Raw genomic sequence first — 27,974 nt, forward strand, 5'->3', positions numbered from 1 at the left:
CTCACACACTGCCTATAAGCTTTCTCTATTTGTGAACTAACCTCCTCTCCCCTAGTCTCTTCAAATTGATTCCCACCCCCCAACCATTCTAGTTTAAAGTCTCCCCAGTAGAACTCATTTTCATCAACTTCAGTTTTGAATGATATTTCCACAATTTGTTAATGATGATGACGCTGAGTAGTTTAAAGAAATGCTTCTATCAAAGTAGGATAAAGAAAAGGCCCAGAGTGTTCTACGTGTAAGTGAAAAACAGAATAATTAGACTAAGAAAAGGACCGATCAGGAATAGAAGAGGAAACATGTGTCTGGAGTTGAAGGAGGTAGGGGAGGTCCTTAAAGGATACTTTGCTTCCGTATTCACTAGGACTTTGAGGTTTTTGAAGACTTTGTAAAACAGGCTGATATCCTGCAAAGCTCATCACAGCTGGTCCAGGAGTCCATTAGTTGCAAACTGCATCTAGATCAGAGCAGAGATGAGTAAAAAAATAGCGAGTAGCAAGCTAAAAACCAGTCCTTCCCTCTCCTCCAACACCCTGATCTTTTCAGTCTTCCAAACAGCTGATGTTTCCTCGTTCTCAGACCCTGACCCTGCCACTTCAATACTTTCTCAGGCCCAGGACCTATTGCTTCGATTTGGCCCATACCCAACCTTTCCAGCGCTTAAATCGATCAAACATCTGCTTAGTCCTCACTCTCAGGTCCGGTCCCCACCACCTCACCACAGATCTACTGCTTTGCAGGGCTCCAGTCCTGCTCCAGCAATGGCCAAACATAGCCTCGCTCTCCCTCTCTTAAGTCTGAGCCCTGCTGCCTTGATTCAGCCCATACAAGCCACGCCACAACTGTCCTGCACCTTTGAGACTTCAATTCACATCACAACAATGCCAGGTGGTACAGGCAGTTGAAAAGCTCAATTCTGTAAAGGAAATTACAGGCTATTGATTGCAGTGATTGTTTTCGAGAATGATTAATAAAGTAATTAGTTTTGTTTACTGCTAGCAAATTATCACTGTGCTTCACCAGCAACAATCTGAAATAAATAATATTTAATGTTGCCAATATTTTATTGACTAGTGTCTATGTCAAAATATTGTGGATTTGTTATATAACCTGTTATTTCAGTTAACTACTTTCTGAGTATTGCATTCTTCTGTTTGAAGATGATATGTTAAAGATAAAGACAAAGATTAGGTTCATTTGTGACATAAACATGAAAACATACAGTGTTGTCAATGACCAACACAGTCCAGGGATCCTGCTGGGGACAGCCCACAAATTTCACCATGCTTCTGGCACCAACATAGCATACCCACAACTTACTAACCCTAACCCTAACTTTTGGAATGTAGGAGGAAACAAGGGAAGTCAAAGCCAACATAAAAGCCAAAGACATATAATAGACCAAAAATTAGTCAGAAGGATTGGGAAGCTTTTAAAAACTAACAGAAAGCAACCAAAAAAGCCATTAAGAAGATAAAGCTGGTATACGAAAGGAAGCCAGCTAATAATATTAAAGAGGAGACAAAAAGTTTCTATAGATACATAAAGTGTATAAGATAAGCAAGAGTGGATATTGGACCACTGGAAAGCTATGCTAGAGAGATAGTAACAGGGGACAAGGAAATGGTGAATGAACTGAATAAGTATTTTGAATCAATCTTCAAGGTGGAAGATAGTAGAAGTATGATGGATGTTTCAGGTGTCAGGGGTCATGAAGTGTGTGAAGTGACCATTACTAGCGAGAACATTCTTGGGGAAACTGAAAGGTCTGAAGGTAGATACATCACCCAGTGGTGTACTTCATGTTTCAGGGTTCTTAAAAAGGTGTCTGAAGAGATTGTGGAGGAATTAGTAATGATCTTTCAAGAATCATGAGGTTCTGGAATGGTTCCAGAAGACTGAAAAATTGCAAATGTCACTCCACTCTTCAAGAAGGGAGAAAGTCAGAAGAAAGGAAATTATGGGCTAATTAGTCTAACCTCAGTAGTTGGGAAGATGTTGGAGTCGATTGTTCAGGATATGGTTTTGGGGTACTTGTGGGCACATGATAAAATAAGCTATTGTCAGCATGGTTTCAAGGGAAAATCTTGCCAAACAAATCTGTTAGAATTCTTTGAAGAAATAACAAGCAGGATAGACAAAGGAGAAACAGTTTATTTTGTGTACTTAGATTGTCAGAAGGCCTTTCACAAGATGCCACACATGAGGCTGCTTACCAGGCTAGGAGCCCATGGTATTACAGGAAAGATTCTAGCATGGATAAAGCAGTGACTGGAGGCAAAGAGTGGGAAGAAAAGGAGCATTTTCTGGTTTACTGCCAGTGTTCCACAGAGGTCTGTGTTGGGACTGATAATGTCAATGATTTGGATGATACTTACAAAAGGACTTGGACTGATTAGGAGAATGGGCAAAGATGTGAGAGAAAATTGCTCATAATACTACAAATGAGGTCTCATCCGTGCTTTATAAAGCCTCAATATAGCATCTTTGCTTTTATATTCTAGTCCTCTCAAAATGAATGTGAAGGCATTTGCCTTCCTCACCACCGACTCAACCTGAAAATTAATCTTTAGGGAATCCTGCACGAGGACTTCGAAGTCCCTTTGCACTTCAGATTATCTGCGTATGAAACAAAACTTGCACATCTTGGAGCACTGACCATTTCTTCTTCTGTGTCCAACTGCAACATCAAGTATTCTGTTGAAAATAAGAAATTTACTTTTGTTCTATTTTATTAGTTCCAAAAAGCAGAAGACACAGGTGAAAATAATTAGTAATATGTATAACATTTAAAAACATGTAATTTTTGTAGGGATGCTCCTGAATGGTTATCTATTATATCAGAAAAAATCAATACTAAATTTTCAAAAAAGAAGAACTGACTTTTCTTTGTTTATGCTCCAATGAAGACCACTTGGTAAAGGTCATACAGCTGTGGACAATTGTCCATCAACTCATTTTAGATAAATTATTTAAACCTTGATTGAAAAAGCTAGCTTAGCAAAGTTATCACAAAAAAATAGGTTAGTTATAAAATCTGTGTAAATGAAACACAATATTGAATAATTTCTTTAGAAATCCATTATTTATTTCCAAGGAAATGGCTAGGCTTTACAGGTTTGAAAATAAATGAAAAATGCAAAGGTATCCATTCATACACTGGGTGTAAGTATATTGTTATTCAGCAGAGCAATAGTCCTTTTTTAAATCAGTGACAAAACAATGAGAAATAGGTCTTCTGGTAGAGCTTTAATGTGGCACTAACAGTAATTGAACAGCTGCAAACCAAGCATGTGAATGGAAAAGTAAATATACATGTATATTTGCCTTAGATTCAGCAGACACTCTTTTGAGACAATTTGTTGTTTCTACATTCAATGGTGAAACAAACCACTAGTCGAGTAATTTACTCTTGAATGTTATTGATTATACCAAATGATAAACAGTGCATTAAGATCATAGTTGAATAGCTTTCGTATTTTAAAACTAGCTGACTATGCATCGGTATATATAACATTTATAAAAGAAATTGTAAGCACGTTCTTAAAGTGGAGATGTGTGAAGTTATATCAAGGTGCATTCCAATTTTGATTTAGTCTGACAACATAAGTTCTGTACTCTTTTACATAAAGATTGCTATGTAATATAATTCATAGATTATACTCGGTTGTCATTCTTTCTATAGTTAATTTAAATCTAGTTTTCCTTTCCAAAACTAAACCTAAAGGCAGCTGATGAAAAATGAATGTAACTTATTTGTAAACATCTTAGAAGTCTTCAAACTCTTACCAGTTCTAGTGAATGGTTTTGTGTAATTGCTTTATACGATTGGTTATATTTTAACTATGTGCAACTTGGAAACTATAGTGTTATCTCTCTAAAGTCTACATGTAATTATTCAGTGACATTGATTGTTTTCTTATTTGGCATCAGGTTGGGCAAGATACAGTAATCGTCCTTTCCCAGTCTCTTTGATTAATTATAATTTGATTCACACTGAGTTATGGAGATAGTACAAATAAGGTCAATTCTTTTCCTAATATTAGTGGAAATAAAATATGATCTGATCAAAGCTATCTAAACCAAAATGATACTGCACTTGCAGTCCCTTTTTATGGCATTAAAGGGTGGTTACTTCTACAGGGTGACAATTCTTTAATTAAAACAAATCAGCACAATTTTCACACTGTTTTAAAGGCAATGATGTTTAATAATTTGTCATGAGAGAATATGTAAAATGAATAAAGAGATGGAAAGGAGTCATTTGATATAGTGGTGAACCTTGAATCGGAAGTGAATGTTCAATACATTAAAAATCTGATTGTGACAAATTCATCTGTGATTGATTTGTATTGAATTGGTGCTATCATTGGGCTTTCTTAAATGGACTTTAGTGGAATTGATTCTCAGGAAGCAAGTACAGCAGGCAGCCAATACTATTATGAGTGGACTAGAACAAGGTTCCTGAATGGTCTATTGCCTCCCGCCTACCAGGGTTAGGGGCCTCTCAGTTTGATTCCACAGCAGGCTTGTGGGAGGGTGAACAGCCAGAGGTCATGGTTGACATGGATAGTCAGGGTGAAAAGGTCCTGCAACGTGAGTTCAGGTATTTAAGGGGAAAGTTAAAGGACAGGACCTTCAGAGTTGTGATCTCAGTATTGCTACCTGTGCACATGCTAGTGAGGCCAGAAGTAGGAAGATCGTACAGTTTTTACTTGTGACTGAGGAGATGATGTAGGAGGGACAGCTTCAGAATTTTGCATCATTGGGCTCTTTTCCAGGGAAGGTGGGACCTGGACTGAAGGAATGGTTTGCAACTGAAATGGAGAGGGACTGATATCCTAGTGGGAAGGTTTGCTTATGCTGCTTGGGAGCAGTGGGGTTTAAACTAAAGTTGCAGAGGGATACAAACCAGAGCACCAGAACAGAGTGTGGTGGGGTGGAGAAAGATGTTGTTCAGCCTACATATAAAGTCAGGAATCAAAAGGTTAAGCATGGTGGAACGAACGTTCTGAGCTGCATTTATTTTAATACAAGGAATTTTGTAGGAAAGAGTTTAGGGCATGGGTCAGAATGTGGAAGTATGATATTGTAGCCATTAGTGAGACTTGGTTGCAGGAGGGGCAGGACTTGCAGCTCAATGTTGTAGGGTTCTGCTGTTTAAATATGATAGACTGGAGACCTGCGACGAATGGTGTGCCACATGGATTGGTGCTGGGTTCGTTTTTGGTTGACATCTGTATCAATGATCAGATGTTAATGTGGTAAACTGGATTTATAGAAGACACCAAGATGGGTGGTGTAGTGGACAAGCAGGAAAGACTATCGATGCTTGCAGCGGGTTCTGGAGCAGCTGGTGAAATGGGTTGAAAATTGGCACTTGGAATTTAATATAGACAATGTGAGGCCTTGCACTTTGGGAAGTCCATCCAGGATACGTAGGTCTTACATGGTGATTGCTAGGGCACTGAGGAGGGCAGTAGAACAGAGGGATCTGGGAATATAGATCCATAATTCCTTGAAAATTGTGTCACAGGTAGAGAGGGTCATAAAGAAAGCTTTTGGACCACTGGGCTTCGTAAATCAATGTACTGAGTACAGGAGTTGAGATGTTATGTTGAGATTGTATAAGATGTTGGTGAGGCCTAATTTGGAGTACATATTGTTTACAGTTTGGTCACCTAGCTACAGGAAAGATGTAAATAAAATTATGAGAGGTATGAATAGGTTAAATGCAAACATGCTTTTTCCAGTGAGGTTTGGTGATTCTACAACTAGAGATCAGAGTCTAAGGGTGAAAGGTGAAATGTTTAAGTAGGACATGAGGGGAATTTCTTCAGTCACAGGGTGGTTAGAGTATGGAATCAGCTGTCAGTGCAACTGGTGGATACAGGGTTGATTTCAATATTTAAGGGAAATTTGGATAGGTACATGGATGAGAGAGGTATGGAGGAATCTGATCCGGGTGCAGATCAATGAGACTAGACAGATTAATGGACTAGATAGGCTGAAGGGCCTGTTTCTGTGCTGTAGTGTTTGATGATGCTATGACTCTGTAAGACCATAAAATACAAGCCATGATTCTAAATGGTTTAAGGATAAAGGCTGTGAAAAGTTAGACTGAGGAAAAATGATAAGATGTTCTCAAAGCCTCCTTCAAAAAACAATGCAGTTTCACAAGTGAAACTTGGGAAATCTAGTTCCTGATCACTCAAAGTAGAGAAAGAGTATTTGGGATGTTATTGGGATACATTGGAAGCAATCAGAAGCCCTACATCAATGTCAGAAGACATGAACTACCACACGAACTACTTACCAGAACTGAATGTCAGGCATCTATTGCCCCAGCTGTGGAAGAATCTGTGAATTCCACATTGGTCTTATGAGTTCCCCAGAACACCAAAAAAATAGTGGAACAACTGTTTCTTAATCCAGAAGGACTATCCAAGAGAAGAACAATAGTCATCTAATGCTCTGGTATTTTTTCAACACTAACAATCACAATTAAATTTCTGAGGGACAACTTGAAAAAAATTTTGGTCAGTGGTAAGATTTGACTGTGATTAACTACAAGGCCATAAGAGATAGGAACAGAATTACGCCATTTGGCATATTGAGTCCGCTCCACCATTTGATCATGGTTGATTTACTTTCCATCTCAATCTCATTCTCATGCCTTCTTCCCCAAGTTTTGATGTCCTTCCTAATAAAGAAGCTATCAACCTTTGCTTTAAGTCTACCCAATTACTTGGCCTCCACAGTACCTAAGGCAGTGAATTCTACAGATTCACTGTCCTCCGACTAACAAAATTCCTACTCATCTCTGTTCTAAAGTGACGTCCTTCTATTCTGATGCTGTTCCCTTTGGTCCTAGGCTCTCCTACTATTGGAAACATCCTCTCCACATCCACTCTGTCTAAGTGTTTTACTGTTTGATAGGTTTTACTGAGATCCCCTCTCATTCTTCTGAACTCCAGTAAATACAGGCCCAGAGTCATCAACTAAATGCTCCTCATAATAATAATAATAAGAAGAAGAAGAAGAAGACAATAAGACCATAAGATATAGGAGCAGATTTTGGTCATTTCACCCATCAAGTCTGCTCCACCAGTTCATCATGGCTGATCCAATTTTTCTCTTACCCCCAAACTCCTACCTTCTCCCCATATTCTGCTTTAAATATACATAAAGATTCAGTCTCCACGACTGCCTGTGGCAAAGTATACCATGGATCCACCACTCTCCGGCTAAACAAATTCCTCCTCATCTCCATTCTAAAAGGATGCTCCTTCTATTCTGTGTCCTCTGGTCTTAGACTCACCCACCATAGAAAACATCCTTTCCACATCCACTCTGTCTAAGCGTTTCACTGTTTGATAGGTTTTACTGAGATCCCCTCTCATTCTTCTGAACTCCAGTAAATACAGGCCCAGAGTCATCAACTAAATGCTCCTCATAATAATAATAATAATAATAATAAGAAGAAGAAGACAATAAGACCATAAGATATAGGAGCAGATTTTGGTCATTTCACCCATCAAGTCTGCTCCACCAGTTCATCATGGCTGATCCAATTTTTCTCTTACCCCCAAACTCCTACCTTCTCCCCATATTCTGCTTTAAATATACATAAAGATTCAGTCTCCACGACTGCCTGTGGCAAAGAATACCATGGATCCACCACTCTCCGGCTAAACAAATTCCTCCTCATCTCCATTCTAAAAGGATGCTCCTTCTATTCTGTGTCCTCTGGTCTTAGACTCACCCACCATAGAAAACATCCTTTCCACATCCATTCTATCAAGGCATTTCACTATTTGATAGGTTTCAATAAGGTCAGCCTGAATTCTAATGTATACAGGCTTAGAGCCATCAAAGGCTCTTAGTATGGCAAGCCTGGAATCATTTTTGAGAATCTCTGTTGAACCCTCCAGCACATCCTTAAGGGGACCAAACTTGCTCACAATACTCCAAGTGAAGCCTCTTTTATGTTTCATGTCTTCACTGTTTTATGAAGTTTAAACATTACATTCTTGTTTTTACATTCTAGTCATCCTGAAATGAATGCTAACATTGCATTTCCCTTCCTCACCACAGACTCAACCTGCAGATTTACCTTTAGGGAATCCAGCACAAGGACACCCAATTCTCTTTGCACCTCAGCTTTTTTGGTATTTTCTCTCCATTTAGAAAATAGTCAACACTTACATTTCTTCTTCCAAAGTGCATGACCATACACTTCCTAACACTGTATTCCATCTGCCATTTCTTTGCCTGTTCTCTTAATCTGTCTAGCTCCTTCTGTAACTTCTCTACTTCCTCAAAACTACCTGTCCCTCCACCTATCTACATATCATCTGCACACTTTGCAACAAAGCCATCAATTCCATCATCCAAATCATTGACATATAACGTATAAAGAATCGGTCCCAACATAGGCCCCTGTGGAATACCACAAATCACCAGCAGCCAGCAAGAGAAAGCTCCCTTTGTTCCCACTCTTTGCCTCCTGCCAATCAGCCACTGCTTTATCCATGCTGGAATCTTTCCTGTAATACCATGGGGTTGTAGCTTGTTTACCAGCCTCGTGTGGCACCTTGTCAAAGGCCTTCTAAAATCCAAGTACATAACATCAACTGATTTTCCTTTGCCGATCCTGCTTTCATTTCTTCAAAAAATTCCAACAGATTTGCCAGGCAAGATCTTTCCTTGAGGCAACCATGCTGATAACAGCCTATTTTATCATGTGCCTTCAAGTATCCTGAGATCTCATCTTTAATAGTTGACTACAACATCTTCCAACCACTGAGGTCAGATTAACTGGGCAATAGTTTCTTTTCTTCTGCCTCTCTCCCTCATGAAGAGTGGGTGGCACGGTAGTGCAATGGTTAGCACAGGTGACCTGTGTTCAATGCCTGACGTTGCCTGTAAGGAATATGTACATTCTCCCCGTGACTGCGTGAGTTTTCTCTGAGTTTTCTAGTTTCCTCACGCAGTCCAAAGATGTACAGGTTGGTACAGGTTATAATAGTCAGTTTCCCATGTAAATTGGTGGGTTGATGTGCAATGTGTCTTGAAGGGCCTACTCCATGCTGTATCTTAATAAATAAATAACAAGAATTTCAATGTCTTTAACTTTTTTTTATTTAGGAGGAAGCAATCCATGGATTTCATATTAGCAGATATTTGGAATATATGGAAAAGCTTGAAAAGTCATACAGATCTACTATACTAACAGATATGAAGAACATTAAAAAATGAGTGAAAATAGATTGAATATTAGATTAATTTACTTTCTTGTAACTCCAGTTTTAATTCCTATTTGTAGAATTTTATTGAAGACTATATTAAAAATTTTAAATATGTATATAAAAATGCAACTTCATGTTTAGATTGTATACTGTGACTGAAAAGAATTTTGGCAAATGGTTGAATAAAATTACGGTAATTTCATAAAATGTAGCTGCAGCAAACTAAATAAATGATATTTTTGGAGACTTTGTCATGTGTGTCAAATGTATCCTTTTAGCTTTCAGTGCAAACTTAGCCAACAGTAAGGGCATTTACGTTATTGTTTTACTCCATAGTTAGGTGGGAGGGTTATTTTCATTCCCACTTGACCTATTTAAAGAAATTCAAGTGGGGGAGAAGTATTTCATCTAATACACTTAGCAATTTTTTTTAACCGTAGCAGTGTTGAACATGAGGAAAACCTGTGATGTCTTTATATGTGATCAAAGCTTAATTGAAATTAAGGCAAAATAGTGAAGATGGTAAAAATCTAAAAAGGAATCAGAAAATGCTGACAATATATCACAAGTCAGGTAGAATGCCTGTAATGTAAAAGGAGAAAAAAAGTCAACGTTCTAGACTAAATGTTAGTTTATATGACTAATTAAGGCAAATTGTCAATTAATAATGGTCAATATTTATTGATAAAAAAATTATTATTTTATTTTACATTGCCATAGTTTTGTTTTAGTAAGAGAGTATATATGTGCATCTTGATATACTGGTACATGTAATCAGCTTGAACATTTTAATCCTGAACAAACATATCATGCTATTTTCACATTTCTAGATGTGTTGTTATACAAGAGTCTGATTCTTGTAACAGTCTAATTTTGTCAAAACACATTCCATATTGGACTTCACTGACAGAAGAGTGAAACCTTTGAAGGCAGATTTCCAAAAAAAAAATTCTTGCAGACCTCAAAGGATCATGGTGTCCTTCCAACTTGAAAAGCCTCCAAAGTAATTGAATTTAGATTGCTGAAGATTGTTTCACAGCAGTTACAATTCTATTTACATTAAAAGGAGTGAGTTCATACTGTAGTGTTATAGTATAGTATTTTGCTAATAGGTTTAATTATTTAAACAACTGAAGCTTGCATCATACACCTGATGAGATAACTGTGGCCTTTGGCTAGGAGCAAATGTCATTAGATGATGCCCAACCTTCACAGAGTGTTTTGACCCTTAACCACTACATTCTCCAGTTGGTGCATCAGCAGTGGTGGCCAAGTCACTGCCCATCTGCTCCTGACTTCCAGCTCAACTCTTGCCTGCTCTATATCCAGCAAGAGGCTCTTTCTGTTCCCTCCCCATCCTGTGAGCCACTTGGTTCTTGCTCTTTTCATCAAGGGCCAGCGCAGACAGCAACCTCCGTGCCTCCTTACCGATCTCCACAAGGAATAGCTATGTCTGCCATCCTTGGTCCTTGCACACCTGGACTAAGAAATTCAGGACCTTCATCGTGTGAGCCTCCCTGCATCCTTCCTCTCATGGTACTGTGAGTTCCACCAGGATGATTTTCTTGTCTTTGGTGGACCACAGTACAGTGTCTGGTCTAAAGTCTGGTTTGTACCACTGCCGGGAACTGCAACTTCCTCCCCACATTGACCCTCATCTCTCATGATATGGCATTTTTCAGCAGATTGGATTTAGGCCTCTTTGAAATATTAACACTTAAATACAATGTCAAAAGTACTTAGTGCATAAAGTGGAATTTTCAGAACATCCAGCTAATAACTCAATTGCTGCACCGTTAAGCAATCTCACTTAATGGCCCAACATATTTTGAAGAAGGATCAGCAAAATTCAAATCTAATTGTTCTTTCCGCATAAGCCGAACCACAATAAATATAAACAAAACAAAATATTTGGAACAATTTAGTTTCAAAGTTTTGAACCTTTTAAACATAGATTTTTAGTGATTAACAGAAGAGTGATGTAAAGAAAGTAAAATAACTGGATCTTTCTATAGGGGCACAACTGAGAGCATCCTGTCTGGCTGCATCACTGCCTGGTATGGGAATTGTACTTCCCTCAATTGCAGGACTCTGCAGAGTGTGGTGCGGACAGCCCAGCACATCTGTAGATGTGAACTTCCCACTGTTCAGGACATTTACAAAGACAGGTATGTAAAATGGGCCCAAAGGATCATTCGGGACCCAACCGCAACCTGTTCCAGCTGCTACCATCCGGGAAACAGTATTGCAGCATAAAAGCCAGTACACGTTGCATCCGCAAAGCAAACAGCATTATGAAGGACCCCACGCACCCCTCATACAAACTCTTTTCCCTCCTGCCATCTGGGAAAAGGCACCAAAGCATTCAGGCTCTCAAGACCAGACTATGTAACAGTTTCTTCCCCCAAACTATCAGATTCCTCAATACCCAGAGCCTGGACTGACACCAACTTACTGCCCTCTACCATGCCTATTGTCTTGTTTATTATTTACCGTAATGCCTGCACTGTTTTGTGCACTTTATGCAGTCCTGGGTAGGTCTATAGTCTAGTGTAGATTTTTTTTCTGTGTTGTTTTTATGTAGTTCAGTGTAGTTTTTGTACTGTTTCATGTATCACCATGGTCCTGAAAAACATTGTCTTATCTTTACTATGTACTGTACCAGCAGTTATGGTCGAAATGACAATAAAAAGTGACTTGACTTGAAAAGAAATGGCTTTTTTTTCCACCTTCTGACTTAACAAAGCAAGAGGGGAGTGTGATGACATAGTTTTGCTTGATAAGAGCAGTTCCAACAACATTCAATAAGCTTGCCATCACCTGAAATAAAACAACCTGATTTACAGCCTTCTTCATGCAATCCTCTATTTTTAGCGCACAATGGCTGATTTTATCTCACTTCTGTTATAAGAGGTGGCACAGTATCATAGTGGTTAGCGCAACACTTTACAGTACAGGCAACCCAAGTTTAATAACCACTGCTGCTTGTAAGGAGTTTCTTCCCATGACCACATGGATTTCCTCCCATAATCCAAAGACGTCCCGGTTTGTAGGCTGGTGTTAAATTAGTTGTTGCTGTGTGGTGTGGCTTGAAAGGTGGAAGGACCTACTCCACACTGCATCTCACTAAATAAATAAAGTAGCCAAGATTCTTTTTTCCTCATTTTGAGGATTTGTATGTTCAAGTGTTGCATTTCCTGCACCAATGTGGGCAGGGGCAATGAAAAAAAGTGAGTTTGGGAGTTTTGAAAATGAACCGAGATATCCTGGAAAAAAAATGGTTAATGGTTCATCCACAGCAACAACCTCTCACTCAATGTCAGCAAAACCAAAGAACTGATTATTGATTGTTGACTACAGGAGGAGGAAACTTGATATCCAAGAGCCTGTCCTTAATTGGGGATCAGAGTTGGAGAGGATCAGCAAATTTGAATTCCTTGTGTTATTGGTTCAGAGGATCTGTCCTGGGTCCAGCACATAAGTGATATTACAAAGAAGTCTGCAAAGGTTCATATTGTCATTTAAAACTTTGACAAACTTCCTTAGATGTGTGATGCAGATTATACTGACCGGTTGCATCACTACCTGGTATAGAAACACCAATGCCCTTGAACAGAAAAGCCTACAAAGAGTAGTGGATGCACCCCAGTCCATCACGGGTAAAGCCCTCACCAAACATAGAGCCCATCTACAGGAGCAAAGTTGCAGGAAAGCAGTATCCATCATCAAGGACCCCCACTATCCAGGCCACACTCTCCTCTCACTGCTGCTATCAATAAGGAGGTACAGAAGCCTCAGTTCCCACACCACTAGATTCACGAACAGTTATTTCCCCTCAACCATCAGGCTCTGAACCAAAGAGGATAACTTCACTCATCCACACCCTAGGTACTCACAGTCAAAGACTCTACAACTCAGGTTCTCAATATTTAATGCTTATTTATGGATTATTATTTTGTTTTTTCTCTCACTTTGTATTTGCACAGTCTGCTGTCTTTTGCAGATCGGTTGTTTGACTTTGTTGTGTGCATTTTTAATTGATTCTATTGTGTTTCTTTGTGTATACTGTGAATGCTCACAAGAAGATGAATCTCAAGAATATATTTATGTACTTAGATAATAATTTTACTTAGAACTTTGAACTTTGATCCAAAAAAGAGAAATGGGTAGTGGTTATGCTAAGACTAGAAGGAAGAAGAGGATGGATTAATGCTCTTTGGAAAATGTGATTGAATATATTTTTGGTGAAGCTGTCAAGTTCACAAAAATTATAGTTAAGGTATTCTGTACTTGTTTCACAAACCATATGGAGCCGTGGAAGAAGTGATGAATGAATAGCACACTGGCTTAAAAATAGAAAGCACAGAGCAGAAATAAAAGGTTCAACTATGAGTAAAGTAAGTTTTGTGCTTTCACCACAGTTACTTATGGTTTATTTAAAAGATTTGGACTTACGAATATTTAACACAGTATAAAACTTCACAGATATTGTAAAACTCTGGCAGTGAGGTGTGAATAGCACCAAAGAAAAGTGCACAAGAACTCAAGAAAACTGAAAGCCTGCTGACTGAATGATTACATATCAAATGAATTTTACTATTAATAATTGTTGAATGATATATTTTTAAAAAATGTACCATCTGGTTTTCAAAAGAAGAAACAATGAGGCAGAAGAGCAAAGAAATCTGGATTCTTTTCAACTAATAAAAGCCCGACTGGGGTCAAAGTAATCAACACGTTAACAAAGAAATATGATTAATTTCAATTGAGGCTGTATTAAAATAAGTAATGTTAATTCTGCATGAGTTCCCTAGGAAGGTCAGTCTTGTAGTTTTTAAGTTGCAAAGAGAAAAACACTGAAGAAAATTCAGATATAATTTGCAAGATCTGTGAGACTACAGCTGTCAAAAGAATTAGACATCAGAAAGAAAAGCTTTAAATAAGACATGATCGATGTCTTTATTTTTTAATTGATTGGACAAGTGCATGGTGCCACATGGTACAATCTAAAGCCACAGGGCATAAAACAAGATGGTGGCTAATTAATCATTATGGCAAATGATGCACAACTTCTTTACTCAATAGCAAAAGCACTGAATTTACTACTGCAGGAAGTAGTTGAGGAGAGCAGTTTAAATGTTTTCAAAAACACACGTGTGATTGTAAAGGGAATTAAACATAATTCTGAATGTCTGAGAGCAGATTAACTAGATTGCAGCAAGTTTTCTGGAGATCAAACACCAGCACTGTCTCAGCTGAATGGTTTGTTCTGTGCTGAATATACTAATAGCCGTAGGTATGTGTTGATGTCATAAATTGGCATCCTGGTGTGGAACAGGTAACACTTAAGAGATAATTTGAATGAGAGAGCAACTGTGGAATAAATGATTTTCTCATCCCAGTAATATCTCTAGAGGGATATATGCTTGCCCAATTAGCTGAAGGCTCTTGTATATTTGAAGAAAAAAAATGGAAAGAGAAAAAAAACTTACACTTATTAACATTCCTCCCTCTCATACCAAAGCACTCAACAGGCAATTAAGTGTCTTCTTTTGAAGAGTAGACGGTTATTGCAATGCAGAATTGCAGCAGCATGATTCAGCAAATGACAAAGTAATAACTAAATAATCTGTCAGGAAAATGTTAAATGAGGAATTTAATATGGAGACAACAACTCTGTTTTGGAGTCTGACCCTATCTGTGTGAATGATGTTCTACAATTCAAACAATGAAATTTTCCTGCGCTACATTTCTTCCAGCAGCCTCTTTACATTATTTTACTAGCATATCAGAAATATTGCAGATATTTCTGTTCTATGGAGGCAATATTTTATAATGTAATAATACTTTGTTTTACAGGAACAAATTTCTCTTATATTTGACTTGGAATCCCTGGAAGAGAACCAAATATCCTTTTACATTCTCTAAGCAGTAAGCTTCTGAGGATGGGCTGGTTGTGGCAGACTGGATGCTTGAAGCTTTAATAGGTCAGTTGCAACACTAGTAGGAGCAAACTTTATTACAGTTACTTGTTGTTCAACTTGCAAATGTAGAAATAAATGCTAAATCTACATAATTTACCATTTCTTTTGATAGTTACCATAAAACATACAGTAGACCATAAGACATAGGAGCAGAATTGGGCCATTCGGCTCATTGAGTCTGCTCCGTATTATGTCTGTGAGTCACATACTTTTATTTTATTTTATTTTCAAGATGCAGCACGGTAATTGGCCTTTCCTGCTCAATGTGTCCAATTAAACTACTAACCTATATATCTTTGGAATGTGGGAAGAGCACCCAGAGGAAACCCACGCAATCATGGAGAGAACATACAAGCTCCTTATAAGCAGCAGCGGGGATTGAACCTTGGTCGCTATTACTGTAAAGCGTTACCTAACCACTATGCTCCCATGCCACCCCTAATATAAAAAAGGTTTTATGTCTGTCTGCATTAATACTAATTGATTTGATTTTTATCCTGCTAATGCCATATTTGACAGTATCGGTATGCGATTAATCATGCTAATTGTATTCATTAGTCCTCTGTTCCAGTTTAAAATGAACAAGTTAGTATTATCCTTAATATTCCAAAGTAATGCTGTGAAAATGCACTAAATCCTTAGCCACCAGAATCAACATTAATTTCCAGAATAAAATTTTAATATGAATTTAAATATAATTTCACTGAAACAGCATGCAAATTACTTCCTGCGTTTGTACATGGGTTTATACTATACAATATCACAATATAAACTGTTATGTCCAAATTTTCTGTTTGCTGCAATACCACCGATCTATCCTCCATCTTCTAGTTATTTCTAATGCTGACTTTCTACATTTGCAGGCATCAAAGAAATTAATACGTATATCTCGAGTCAAAGAGATAGAGAGCGATTCACTGCAGCACCTAATATTGCTGCAGCAAGATGCAATGCTGCCGGAAAAGAATTAAGTAATGACAAAAGAATTCTCATTTTAAAAATTAAAAGCTTCCAATTAATTTCAGTAGAGGTGTAGCACTTTCAAATGTAATTGCATCTCCATTATATTTAATGACACTGTGGTTCAGGAGCATAGTGCATTCTTCCAAAACATAAAAGATTTGTTATAATTCACCTCGTTGTTGTTAGTGGGATGCTGCAGGCACAAATGTCCAATGTTAGGTAGTCAGAATTCCTTGATTGATTCCCTCATTCATATCATCACAATGTATCCTTCTATTTATGATTATGTATTATGTACCTATCCATAAATGCACTGCAATTCCTTAGATTAGAAAAAAAAACAACATATTATCTGCATGGGTTGCAATATTACTATCCCAATTGGCATTCAAAACTTTGGAGGTGTATTGTCCAAATATGTTCCTGCTGGTGTGCAAACCTGTCCATGTTATTTTACCACACCGAGTTTTCGAAGTAATAACTTTTCATAGAGGAGGCTTAGTGCTGATTACTTGAATTGTGCTCATTACAATTCAGTGAGTCTTTCTTTAACCTGGAAATAAAAGCACCGTGCTTCTTGCAGAGAGTACTTTTATTTTTGAGGGAAAGGAACCCTGACCTTTCTCCTAATATACTATTTACCCACCATGAAGTGCTCTCTAAGGTCATATCATGCCTTGTCATCCGGTTTAAAACTGTGGTTAACATCAAGAATTTTCTGGTCTCGGTGGTTCTTATTGTCATGCCTTACAATTTTCTGAGAAATGCTTTCTGTCTCCCTCACATAGGCAAATTATGCCGTGTTTCAAATATTTATCATTTTTGTATGTTTGTAAAAGAACAAATGTATTAATATTTCATATACAGTAAAACTGTCTGGCTTATGCTTAAATGTGAATGGGCAGGCTAGATGACCATCTGTGCCTACAAAATCCCACAAACAGCAATGAGCTGAATGATAACTGTATTGGCAGAATGTAGACAAGGACACAAGAGAATTTGCTGCTCTTTGAATAGCGATGCGAGATCTCTAACGGCTGCACTTGCATCTCTATGTCAGGAATGTTTCTTCCAAAAGATAGCTCCTTTGACAATGCAACAGCACGTACAAGTGCAATATTCCAGTAATATGTCATCCTATACTATGAACTGACTTATAATGGATAAGATTTAAAATGCATTTATGCTTTTATTTGCAAAATTTAGTACTGAGTTTATATGACTTTGCAAAATGCTGTGAAACAAGTGAATGTATTTTAACACTATTGTTTGCATTGCTGCATTTATAGAATGAGCCTATAACTCCTAGTATTATTTACAATTTTAAAGTCACAGAGTCATAGAAGACGACAGCACAGAAAGAGGACATTCGGCCCATCTAGTCCATGCTGATCCATTAATCTGCTTAGCCGCATTGCCTTACACTTGAACTATAGCCTTCCATACCCCTCCCATCAATATACCAAATTTCTCTTAAATGTTGAAAACGAACCCGCATCCACCACTTGCTCTGACAGCTCATGCCACACTTTCAACACCCCCTCAATTAAGAAGCTCCCCCTCATGGTCTCCTTAAACATTTCACCCTGAACCCATGACTTCTAATTGTAGTCTCACCCAACCACAGTGGAAACAGCCTGCTTGTATTTAACCTAACTATACCCCTCTTTCTTTTTCAATCTTTTTATTAAGTTTCAAATTAACAAACGTAATAATAATGATAATGATACAAAGAGATTGGGATTACATGAATAACGGTTCACATATACAAACACAGATTCCAAGTAACAAATGTAATTTAGCCTCCCAATCTCTTAGTAACCAACCATGAAAAAGATATTTTATAAAGAGAAAAAAAATCCTAAACTGAAAAAAACTAAACTAAAAAAAAACAAAGAAAGATTGGGCTTCCATATTTCATTGGCTAACATTATAATTTGTCATTAACTCTACTCCTCTATACCTGAGCAAAAAATTACTAAAAAAAAGGATTCAGAAAGGGTCAACTTATATCATATGAAAATATTGAATAAATGGCCTCCAAGTTTCTTCAAATTTAACCGAAGGGTCCATAGTACCACTCCTAATTTTTTCCAGGTTTAAGTATAGTATCGTTTGGGAAAACCATTGAAATATGGGAGGGGGATTGGAATCTTTCCATTTAAGTAAAATGGATCTTCTGGCCATTAATGTAACAAATGTAATTAAACGACAAACTATATCCCTCATCATTTTGTATAACTCTATTAAATGTCCCCTCAATCTTCTATGCTCTATGAAATAAAGTCCTAACCTGTTCAACATAAGAAATAGGAGCAGGAGAATGCCTTCTGGTCCATCGAGCCTGCTCCGCCATTGAATAAGATCATGGCTGATTTGGCCATGGACTCACCTCCACCTACCTGCCTTTTCCCCTTAACCCTTAATTCCCCTACTATGCAAAAATCTATCCAACCTTGTCTTAAATATATTTCATGAGGTAGCCTTCACTGCTTCATTGGGCAGAGATGACACAGATTCACCATTCTCTGTGAAAAGCAGTTCTTCTTCATCTCTGTCCTAAATCTACTCCTGGAATCTTGAGGTTATGTCCCCTAGTTCTAGTCTCACCTTTCAGTAGAAACAACTGTTCTGTCTCTATCTTACCTATCCCTTGCATAATTTTATATGTTTCTATAAGATATCCTTTCATTCTTCTGAATTCCAGCGAGTACAGTCCCAGGTGACTCAAGCTTTTTTCATAGTCTAACCCCCTCATCTCTGGAATCAACCTGATGAACTTCCTCTGCACCACCTCTAAAGCCTTCCTCAAGCGAGAAGACCAGAACTGCACACAGTACTCCAGGTGCGGCCTCACCAGTACCCTTGTCCATTCATTTAAGCTATCTATATCTCTCTGCAGACTCTCCGCATCTTTTGCACAATTTGCTTTTCCACTCAATTTAGTATCATCAGCAAACTTCAATACACTACATTCGGTGCCCTCTTCCAGATCATTAATGTATATCGTGAACAGTTGAGGGCCCAGCACCAACCCCTGTGGCACACCACTCACCACTGATTGCCAACCAAAATAAGACCCATTTATCCCAATTCTCTGCTTTCTATTAGTTAACCAATCCTCTATCCATGCTAATACATCACCCCAACTCTATGTATTCTCATCTTATGGATAAATGTTTTATGCAGTACCTTATTGAACGCCTTCTGGAAATCCAAGTAAATACCATCTCTACTGTCTTGCTCTCTACTGTCCATCTGTTTTTCCTCTACGCACTGTACTCATTATATCCTCAAAGAACTCCAGTAAACAGGGCGCGCCTGTCATGGTCCGGTCCGAAGTCCGCATTACGGTTCACGTTCCGGTCCGCGGACTCCGGACTCCGGGTCCTCCGACTGTCCTTTGTTTTTGGTTGAACTCAAGCATTTGCACCTGATGCTCATCTTGTTGGCTGGGAATATAAGTGGCTCTGGGGTTGAGTGTGTTTGGGGTGGGTGTTAGTCTTGTCAAAATTCTTGCCAGTCCCTGCTTGGAGTAACCAAACACGGTGGAAGGCTAGTTCATTCTGTGAGTTATGGATTTGGTGGTTCTGTAGCCTGCTGTGGTTACTGACTGCCTTGAGTCTTGGAGCCACGCCAGACTGAGCTCCCTTCCTGTCCCTTGCCTCTGTTGGGTAAGCCAGGCCGGATTGCCGTTACCCTGTGGTTGGTTCTGTCCCTTCCTGTCCCTTGCCTCCAATGGGTAAGCCAGGCTGGTTGCTGTTACCCTGTGGTTGATTCTGTCCCTTCCTGTTCCTTGCCTCCGTCGGGTTGTGTCCCATGTCCTGTCCAGCAGTCACGTGGCCCACCCAGGAGGCTGGCTCCCAAGGAATCCAAGCCTCCATGAACTCCAGGAACCCAAGTCTCCAACTCCTAAAACCCAGGCCTTGTCAAGTCTTCGCCTGGTTTGGGGATCCAAGCCCGAGTCACAGCCCAGGCTCTGGGTCCGTCTCCAGTCTCGAGCTCGGAGTCCACCCCAGGCTCCTTGTTCCCAGTCCCTCGTCCCGGTCCTGCTTCCCCAGCCCTGTCTGTGCCCTGTCCTGTCCTTTAGTTTTGTCCTGTCTGGTTACTAGTATTTCAGTGTCTGCGCTCTGCACTTGGGTCCAGTCTCAATGCTCCCCGTACGACAGTGCCTTTGCTTAATCCATACTGCATCTGCCTGATAGGTCTGTTTCCTTCCAGATGCCTTGCTATTTGTTTTTAATGATAGCTTCAAGCATTTTCCCAACTACAGATAACTGGCCTATAGTTACCTGCCTTTTACCTACATCCTTTTTTTTTAAACAGTGACGTGACATTTGCCGTCTTCCAATCCACCAGGACCTGCCCAGAGTCCAGGGAATTCTTGTAAATTATCACCAAAGCCTCTAATATAACTTGTGCCATTTATTTCTGTATCCTGGGATGCATTCCATCAGGATCAGTGGACTTTCCCCTATAACTCAGGTCCTCAAGTCCCACCAGCATTCTTGTAGATTTTCTCCATGCTCTTTCAATCTTATTTACATCTTTACTGTGGGTCAGTGACCAAAACTGACCACAATACTCAAGATTAAGCCTCACCAACATCTTATACAATTTCAACATAACATCCTAACTCCTGTACTAGATACATTGATTTATGAAGGCCAGTGTACCAAAAGCTTTCTTTACAGCCCTATCTACCTGTGACACCTCTTTCAAGGAATTATGGATCTGTGTTCCCAGATCCCTCTGCTCTATTGCATTCCTCAGTGCCCTATCACTCACCATGTAAGATCTACTCTGGTTGGTCCTCCCAAAGTGCAAAACCTCACACTTTTCTGCAAATACGCTGCCATTTTCAGCCTATTTTTCCAGCTGGTCCAGATCCCACTACAAGCTTTGATATTCTTCCTTGCTGTCCAGTACACCCCCAATTTTGGTGTCATCGACAAATTTGTTGATCCAGTTTATCACATTATCATCCATATTGTTGATATAGATGACAAGCTACAATGGACCCAGCACTGATCCCTGCAGCATACCACTAGTCATAGGCCTCCAATCAGAGAAGCAACCATCTACGATCACTCTCTGCGAAACCAGTTTCTAATCCAATTTACTGCCTCATCTTTAATGCCAAGTGACTGAACCTTCTTGACCAACAACCCATGGTGGACCTTGTCATCGACCTTAATAAAGTCCATGTAGACAACATCCATTGCCTTGCCTTCATCAATTTTCCTGGTACACTCCTTGAAAAACTCTATAAAATTGATTTGGTACAACTTTCCAAACACAAAGCCATGTTGACTTCCCTTAATCAGACCCTGTTTGTCCAAATACTTATATATCCTGTCCATTAGAATATCTTCCACTAATTTTTCCGCTACTGATGTCAGGCTCATCGGCCTGTAATTTCCTTGCTTATTCGTAGAGCATTTATCAAACAAAGAAACAACATTAGCTATCTTCCAATCTTCTGGCACCTCACACGTAGCTAAAGAGCTGGAAATATCACTGCTTGGGCCTCTGCAATTTCTGCAGTAGGATCCCACAGGGTCTGAGGGAATACATTGTCAGACTCTGCTCATTTATCTACCTTAATTCACCACAAGACAGCAAGCACCTCCTCCTCTGTAATCTGTATAGGGTCCATGGCCTCACCGCTGAATTGCTTCAATTTTATAGACTCAGAAATACAGATTGATATACAGCGTCAATTCCTCAAGTAAATACAGATGGGATGGCACAGTAATGTAGTGGTTAGCACAGTGCTTTATAGTGCCAGCAACTGGGTTCAATACCTGCCACTGTCTGTAAGGAGTTTGTACGTTCTCCCATTGACTGCATGGGTTTCCTCTGGGTGCTCCAGTTTTCTCCCACAGTCCAAAGATGTATCAGTTGGTAAGACCATAAGACATGGGAGTAGAATTAAGCCATTCAGCCCATTAAGTCTGCTCCACTATTTCATCGTGGCTGATCCTGGATCCCACTCAATTCCGTACACCTGCCTTCTTGCCATATTCCTTGATACCCTGACTGATCAGGAAACAATCAACTTCTGCCTTATATATATACCCATGGACTTGACCTTCACCGCAGTCTGTGTCAGAGCATTCCACAGACTCACTACTCGCTAGCTAAAAAAAATTTCCTCCTTACCTCTGTTCTAAATGGTCGGCCCTCAATTTTGAGTCTTTTCAACATTCAGTAGGTTTCAATGACATACTCCCACATTCTTCTAAATTCCAGTGAGTACAGACCCAAAGCTGCCAAATACTCCTCATACCTTAACCGCTTCATTCCTGGAATCATCCTCGTGTATCTCCTTTGGACTCTCTACAATGACAACACATCCTTTCTGAGATATGGGGCTCAAAACTGTTGACAGTACTCCAAGTGTGACCTGGTAGATTAATTGGTCATTGTAAATTGTCTCATGATTTGGCTAGGATTAAATCTGGGGATTGCTGGGCAGCGTGGTTCAAAGGGCTGGAAGGGCCTATTCCACGTTGTATGTCAATAAATAAATAAACAAACAAACAAATAATCCATTGAAGATTTCCCCCATCTCTTTTGGTATTGCTTTTCTCATATTTTTTTCTTAAAGTTTGATTCATCTATCATCATCATCTTTTGTATGAATAATCTTTCCAGATTAACATCCAGGTTAGATATCCAGCTCAATCTTATAAGAACAATCCATTTAAGATTTATTCTTGAGCATATATTATAAACGAATGTTCCATGATTGTTTTATTTTTCTGGAATCAAATTGTGAAGCAAAACAGTGATCCAATTTAATTTTACATACCTGAGGTAGCGAGGCATGAATTTTCAAAGACTGGCCTCAAGTTCCACCAACCCTCCCTCACTGTTTGCTGAGCTGTTGAGATGACAAAACATAACACTGGAAAACTAAACTCTTCAGCATCCACAAGGTGCAACACAGTGAGTTAAGTGTTGCAGTCTCCATGAATTTTAATTTGACCCTCTCTCAAAACATAAGGCTCAGAATCACTTGTGAGAAATGCAGTGGTTTTGTGCATTATGCAAAGAAGCTACATCAAGATCCCAGTCACTGCTGAGTGTAATGCTAATGTGCACAAAGGCTACTCAAACACATGCAGCAGCATAAAACAATGTGTAAATTATGTTTTGCCTTGACAAGATTATGTATCCATTGCAATTCCTTCATTCTTAAGCTAGATATTTGAAACCTGGAACTACACAAAAACGATGAGCTGTCTTTTCTAGTTGATTGCTATGGACTTCATACCTTCTATTAGGTGGGTCTCCTTTATAAATTCAACTCTTCTCATACCTACTATCCTCCACCCAACATCCCACCCATTTCCCTCTCCCCACTATTACCATGGGTCTCCCTTGAGTTTTCCATCAAAATTGTTTGATTACAGTTTAGCAGCAGTTCAAATTTATAAATAAGTAATCTTGTAAGATTCCTCTTCAACCAGTTATAGATGTGATGCACCATCAATAACTCTCTCTGAGACGTAAAGGCGAGATATCGGCTTTTATTAACTGGAAGAAGGAACAAGCAGTGGTTGACCACCATACTACATCCTGGAGACAGAGAGGCCGGGCTCAGACCTCAATCGCCTTTATACAGGGGTCTGTGGGAGGAGCAACAGGAGCAGTCAGCAGGGGGCGTGTCCAGACAGGTATATGTAGTTCACCACAAGATGTGTATCATTTTGTGATGGTGTTGTTGAAACCCAAGTGACAACTTATCAGTAGCAAACAAAACAAAGGAAACTACTAAATCCTTATTAATATCTCTTTATTAATAACAATTACCATTCACGATGGAGAGGCGAGCAGAGGCAAGTGGAGGTGAGGTACAGTTGGCAAGGAGTCAAGGCAAGTGGAGGCAGAGGCAGGGTCGAAGCAGAGTCAAAGTGTCCCCAAAAGCAAAGAAAGACCCAATGTTTGATTGCTCTAGGTAAGTGCCAGGCTAAATTGAAAAGGTTGGGGTATTGACCGAATCGTGGAGGTGGCATCTAGACCCCAGACCTGTTCAAGAGCAAGAAATGACCCAATGTTTTAACAGTTTAAGTGCTAGACCAGATTGAAAGGTCAGAGTGTTGAGACTGGAGGCAAGGGACATGCCATTTCTGCCTGGTTCTGCTTGCTATGATGTTTACTGAACTGACGCTGTGCCCTGCTCTGTTGCAGTGATGCCTGACTTCGTGTCTCATATAACTACTTTTTTTTCTCTATGCACATTGGATGTTTGACGGTCTTTTTTTTAATGGGTTCTTCTGGTGTTTCTTTGTTTTGTGGCAGCTTGTAAAGAGACGAATCTCGAGGTTGTATAATGGAGACATACTCTGATAATAAATGTACTTTGAACTTTGTACATGCAGCAATATTAAGCTGTTAGCTGTGGTTCAGTGGTTGCACTATTGTCTTTGTCAAAAAGTTGTGGAAATGAGTTTGATCAAATAATCAAGTCTGCTTACTATTGGAATAGTGAAGCAACACAGCACTATCAGGGTTATCCTCTTTGGGATGATGCTTTGAACTTAAATCTTCACTTGATCCCTTTGATGGATGTAAGGTACTCCTATGACTGTAAGCCCAGCTCCAATGCCATATTTAAGTTTGCTGACAGCACACACTGTCATAGGCTGAATCAAAGGTGGTGTTGAACCAGCGTGTAGGACAGAGATTGGAAATCTGGCTGAGTGATGCCAGAACAGTCTCTTACTCAGATTATTGACTTTAGGAGGAGGAAACCAGAGATCCATGAGCTAGGCCTCATTGGGGAATCAGAGATGGAGAGGGTCAGCAACTCGAAATTTCTCGGTGTTAATATTTCATAGAACCTGTCTTGGGGCCGCGCACATAAGCGTGATTGCAAAGAGAGCATGACAATCCCTCTGCTTACTTGGAAGCTTGCAAAGACTTGGCATGACATTTAAAACTTTCACAAGATTCTTTAGAAGTGTGGTAGAGTCACATTATTGACTGGCTGCATCACAGCCTGGAATGGAACTACCAATGCCATTAAATGGAAAATCCTTCAAAAGATAGTGGATACCAGCCAGTCCATCCTGGGAAAAACCCTCTCCACCACTGAGCACATCTACATGGAGCATTGTCACAGAAAAGCAGTATCCGTCATCAGGGAGCCTCACCACCGAGATCTTGCTCTCTTCTCACTACTGCCATCAGGAAGAAAGTACTGGATCCTCAGAATTCATACCACCAGGTTGAGGAATAGTTATTACCCCTCAACTATGAGGGTCTTGAATCTGAGAGGACAACCACTCAACTTCACTTGGCCTATCGCTGAATTGTTCTCACAACCTATGGACTCACTTTCAAGGACTTTTCATTTTCATGTTCTCAATATTTATTGTTTATTTATTTGTTCCTTTTTCCTGTTTATTTATTTATTTATTCTTTTTTTTCTTTTATATTTGTACAGTTTTTTTGCCTTTTGCACACTTGTTGTCCGCCCTGTTGGTGTGGTCTTTCATTGATTCTGTAATGATTTTTGAATTTATTCTGTATGCCCACATGAAAATTAATCTCAGGATTGTATTTGGTTACATATAAGTACTCGGATAATACATTTACTTTGAACTTTGAACTTTAAATATCACATAATACAATTTTGGAATAAAAGAATATCTTCCTTTCTGTGATAGACAATATTTATTCTTCATCCAACATCTTGACCCATAACTTTGTGTCCTCTCTAACCACAGGTGAGGACCCAGAGGATAATGTGTGTTGATAATGTTGTACCTCTATTTAAGAAGGGAACAAGTGAAAATCCTGGGAACTATAGACTGGTGAGTCTCATGTCAGCTGAAGAGAAATTGTTGGAGAAAATCCTTACACATAGGGTTTAACATTTAGAACATTAGAAAGTTCCTGACAAGAACAGGCCCAATAAAGTTTGCCAAATTCCTGTTCGCACAGTGTGTTGAAATAATTATCGAGTTCAGAATTGAAACTCTCCAAGGTACTACTCTCAACTACACAACTAAGTAATTTGTTCCATGTTTCCACAACTCGCTGTGTAAAGAAATACTTCTGATGTTAGACTGAAATCTCCCTTTAACCAGTCTCCACCGATGGCCCCATGTCCTCTTTGATGGATTAATTTTGAAGTAACAGCAGGCATCCACCTTACTTATACCCTAATGATCTTGAACACTTTTATCACATCTCCTCCCATTCTACATCTACTCAGGCCAAGAAGATATAATTCTTTCAATCTTTCTTCATAGCTCATACCTGCAGACCTGGGATGAGTCTCGTCACCCTTCCCTGAACTCTTTCCAATGTCTTCACATCCCTCACACAGTATGGAGAGCAAAATTATACATAATACTCAAGGTGTGGCCTCACAAACGCATTATACAGCTTCAGGAGAACATCCATTAACTGCATCCTATAGCCCAACATTCTCTTAGTCTTCCAAATCACACCTGTGCATTATCTAAATGTTGATAGTGATGAGTCTACCAGGACACCCAAATCCTTCTCATACAGTGCACTTTCTAACTCAAGACCCCCCATTTTATAATTATATCTAATATTTCTATTTCCTATATGTAATATCTTACATTGAATTTCATCTGCCATTTATCTGCCCACATCGGGATTTTGCTTAGATCTAACTACATCGATTCTGCAGACTAAATGTTATCAGCCCATCCCCCTAATTTTGTGTCATCTGCAGCCTTTACTAGTTTAGTTGTTACGTGCTTATCCAAATCATCAATGTAAATTAAAGACAGCAGCGGCCCCAAAACTGATCCTGGTGGAACCCCACTGTTAACATCTTCTTGGTGTAAAAATGATCCTCTCACCATAACTTGTTGTTGTCTGTTTTTGAGCCAATTCTGCACCCTTTTGCACACCTCAACCTGAATCACTGCCTCCTGTTGAATACCTCAAAAGGCTTTTGACAAGTTACCCTCTCGTGGGGTAACTTGTCAAAAGCCTTCTGAAAGTCCAAGTAAATGACTTCAGCCCACTCTATTGTTATCATAAATTTTAATTGTCTCTTCATAGAACTCCAGCATATTAGTAAAACATGGTTTCCCCTTTCTGAACCCATGCCTGCTCTCTGCTAACATGCCTGTTCTTATCATCTGCTTTTCCATTTAATTCTTTATTAATGTTTCCATTATTTTACCCACGATTCATGTCACGCATACTGGTCTATCTATAGGTACCAAGGTCACCCTTCTTTTATACCAGAACAATGTTAGCCCATTTCCAGTCCTTGGGGATTTCACCAGCATTTGGAAGCTCTTAGCCTAATTAGGGAGAGCCAGCACGGCTTTGTGCATGGTAAATTGTGCCTTACCAGCTTGATTGAGTTTTTGACAAGGTGCTGACAGAGTTGATGAGGGTAGGGCAGTGAAAGTTATCTACATAGATTTTAGTAAGGTATATGGAAAAGTTCCTCGTGGGAGCCTAATCCAGAAGGATAAGATGCATGGAGTCCACAGCAAATTGGCTGTTTAGGTTTAGAACTGTCTTGCGCATAGAAGACAGAGGGTGGTTGTTGAAGGGATCTTTTCAAGCTGGAGGACTATAATTAGCGGAGTTCCATAGGGATCTGGTTGCTGTTTGTGATGTATATAAATGACCTGGATGAAAATGTAGATGGGTGGGTAAATTTGTGGTTAACACCAAGATTGGTGTAGTTATGGATAGTGTAGAAGATTGGTGAAGAATAGGGCGTGATATAGATCAGTTGGAGATATGGGCTGAAAAATGGCAG

At 39.3% G+C, this 27,974-nt stretch overlaps 1 protein-coding gene across 3 annotated transcripts in view; it reads left to right on the forward strand.

Annotated features, from left to right (window-relative positions):
- tbc1d32 (TBC1 domain family, member 32) overlaps positions 1 to 9,500 on the forward strand; it is a 220,380-nt gene extending 210,880 nt beyond the window's left edge. For all 3 annotated transcript variants that reach the window (XM_073057379.1, XM_073057381.1, XM_073057380.1), the window contains one exon: positions 9,151 to 9,500. In XM_073057379.1, the coding sequence (XP_072913480.1) occupies positions 9,151 to 9,261 (111 nt within the window). In that variant the 3' untranslated portion in view covers positions 9,262 to 9,500. The remainder of the gene's footprint in view (positions 1 to 9,150) is intronic.
- Positions 9,501 to 27,974: the final 18,474 nt, after the last annotated feature.

The sequence above is a fragment of the Hemitrygon akajei genome, chromosome 9, assembly GCF_048418815.1.
Source record: "Hemitrygon akajei chromosome 9, sHemAka1.3, whole genome shotgun sequence".
In the NCBI taxonomy this organism is placed as follows: Eukaryota; Metazoa; Chordata; class Chondrichthyes; order Myliobatiformes; family Dasyatidae; genus Hemitrygon; species Hemitrygon akajei.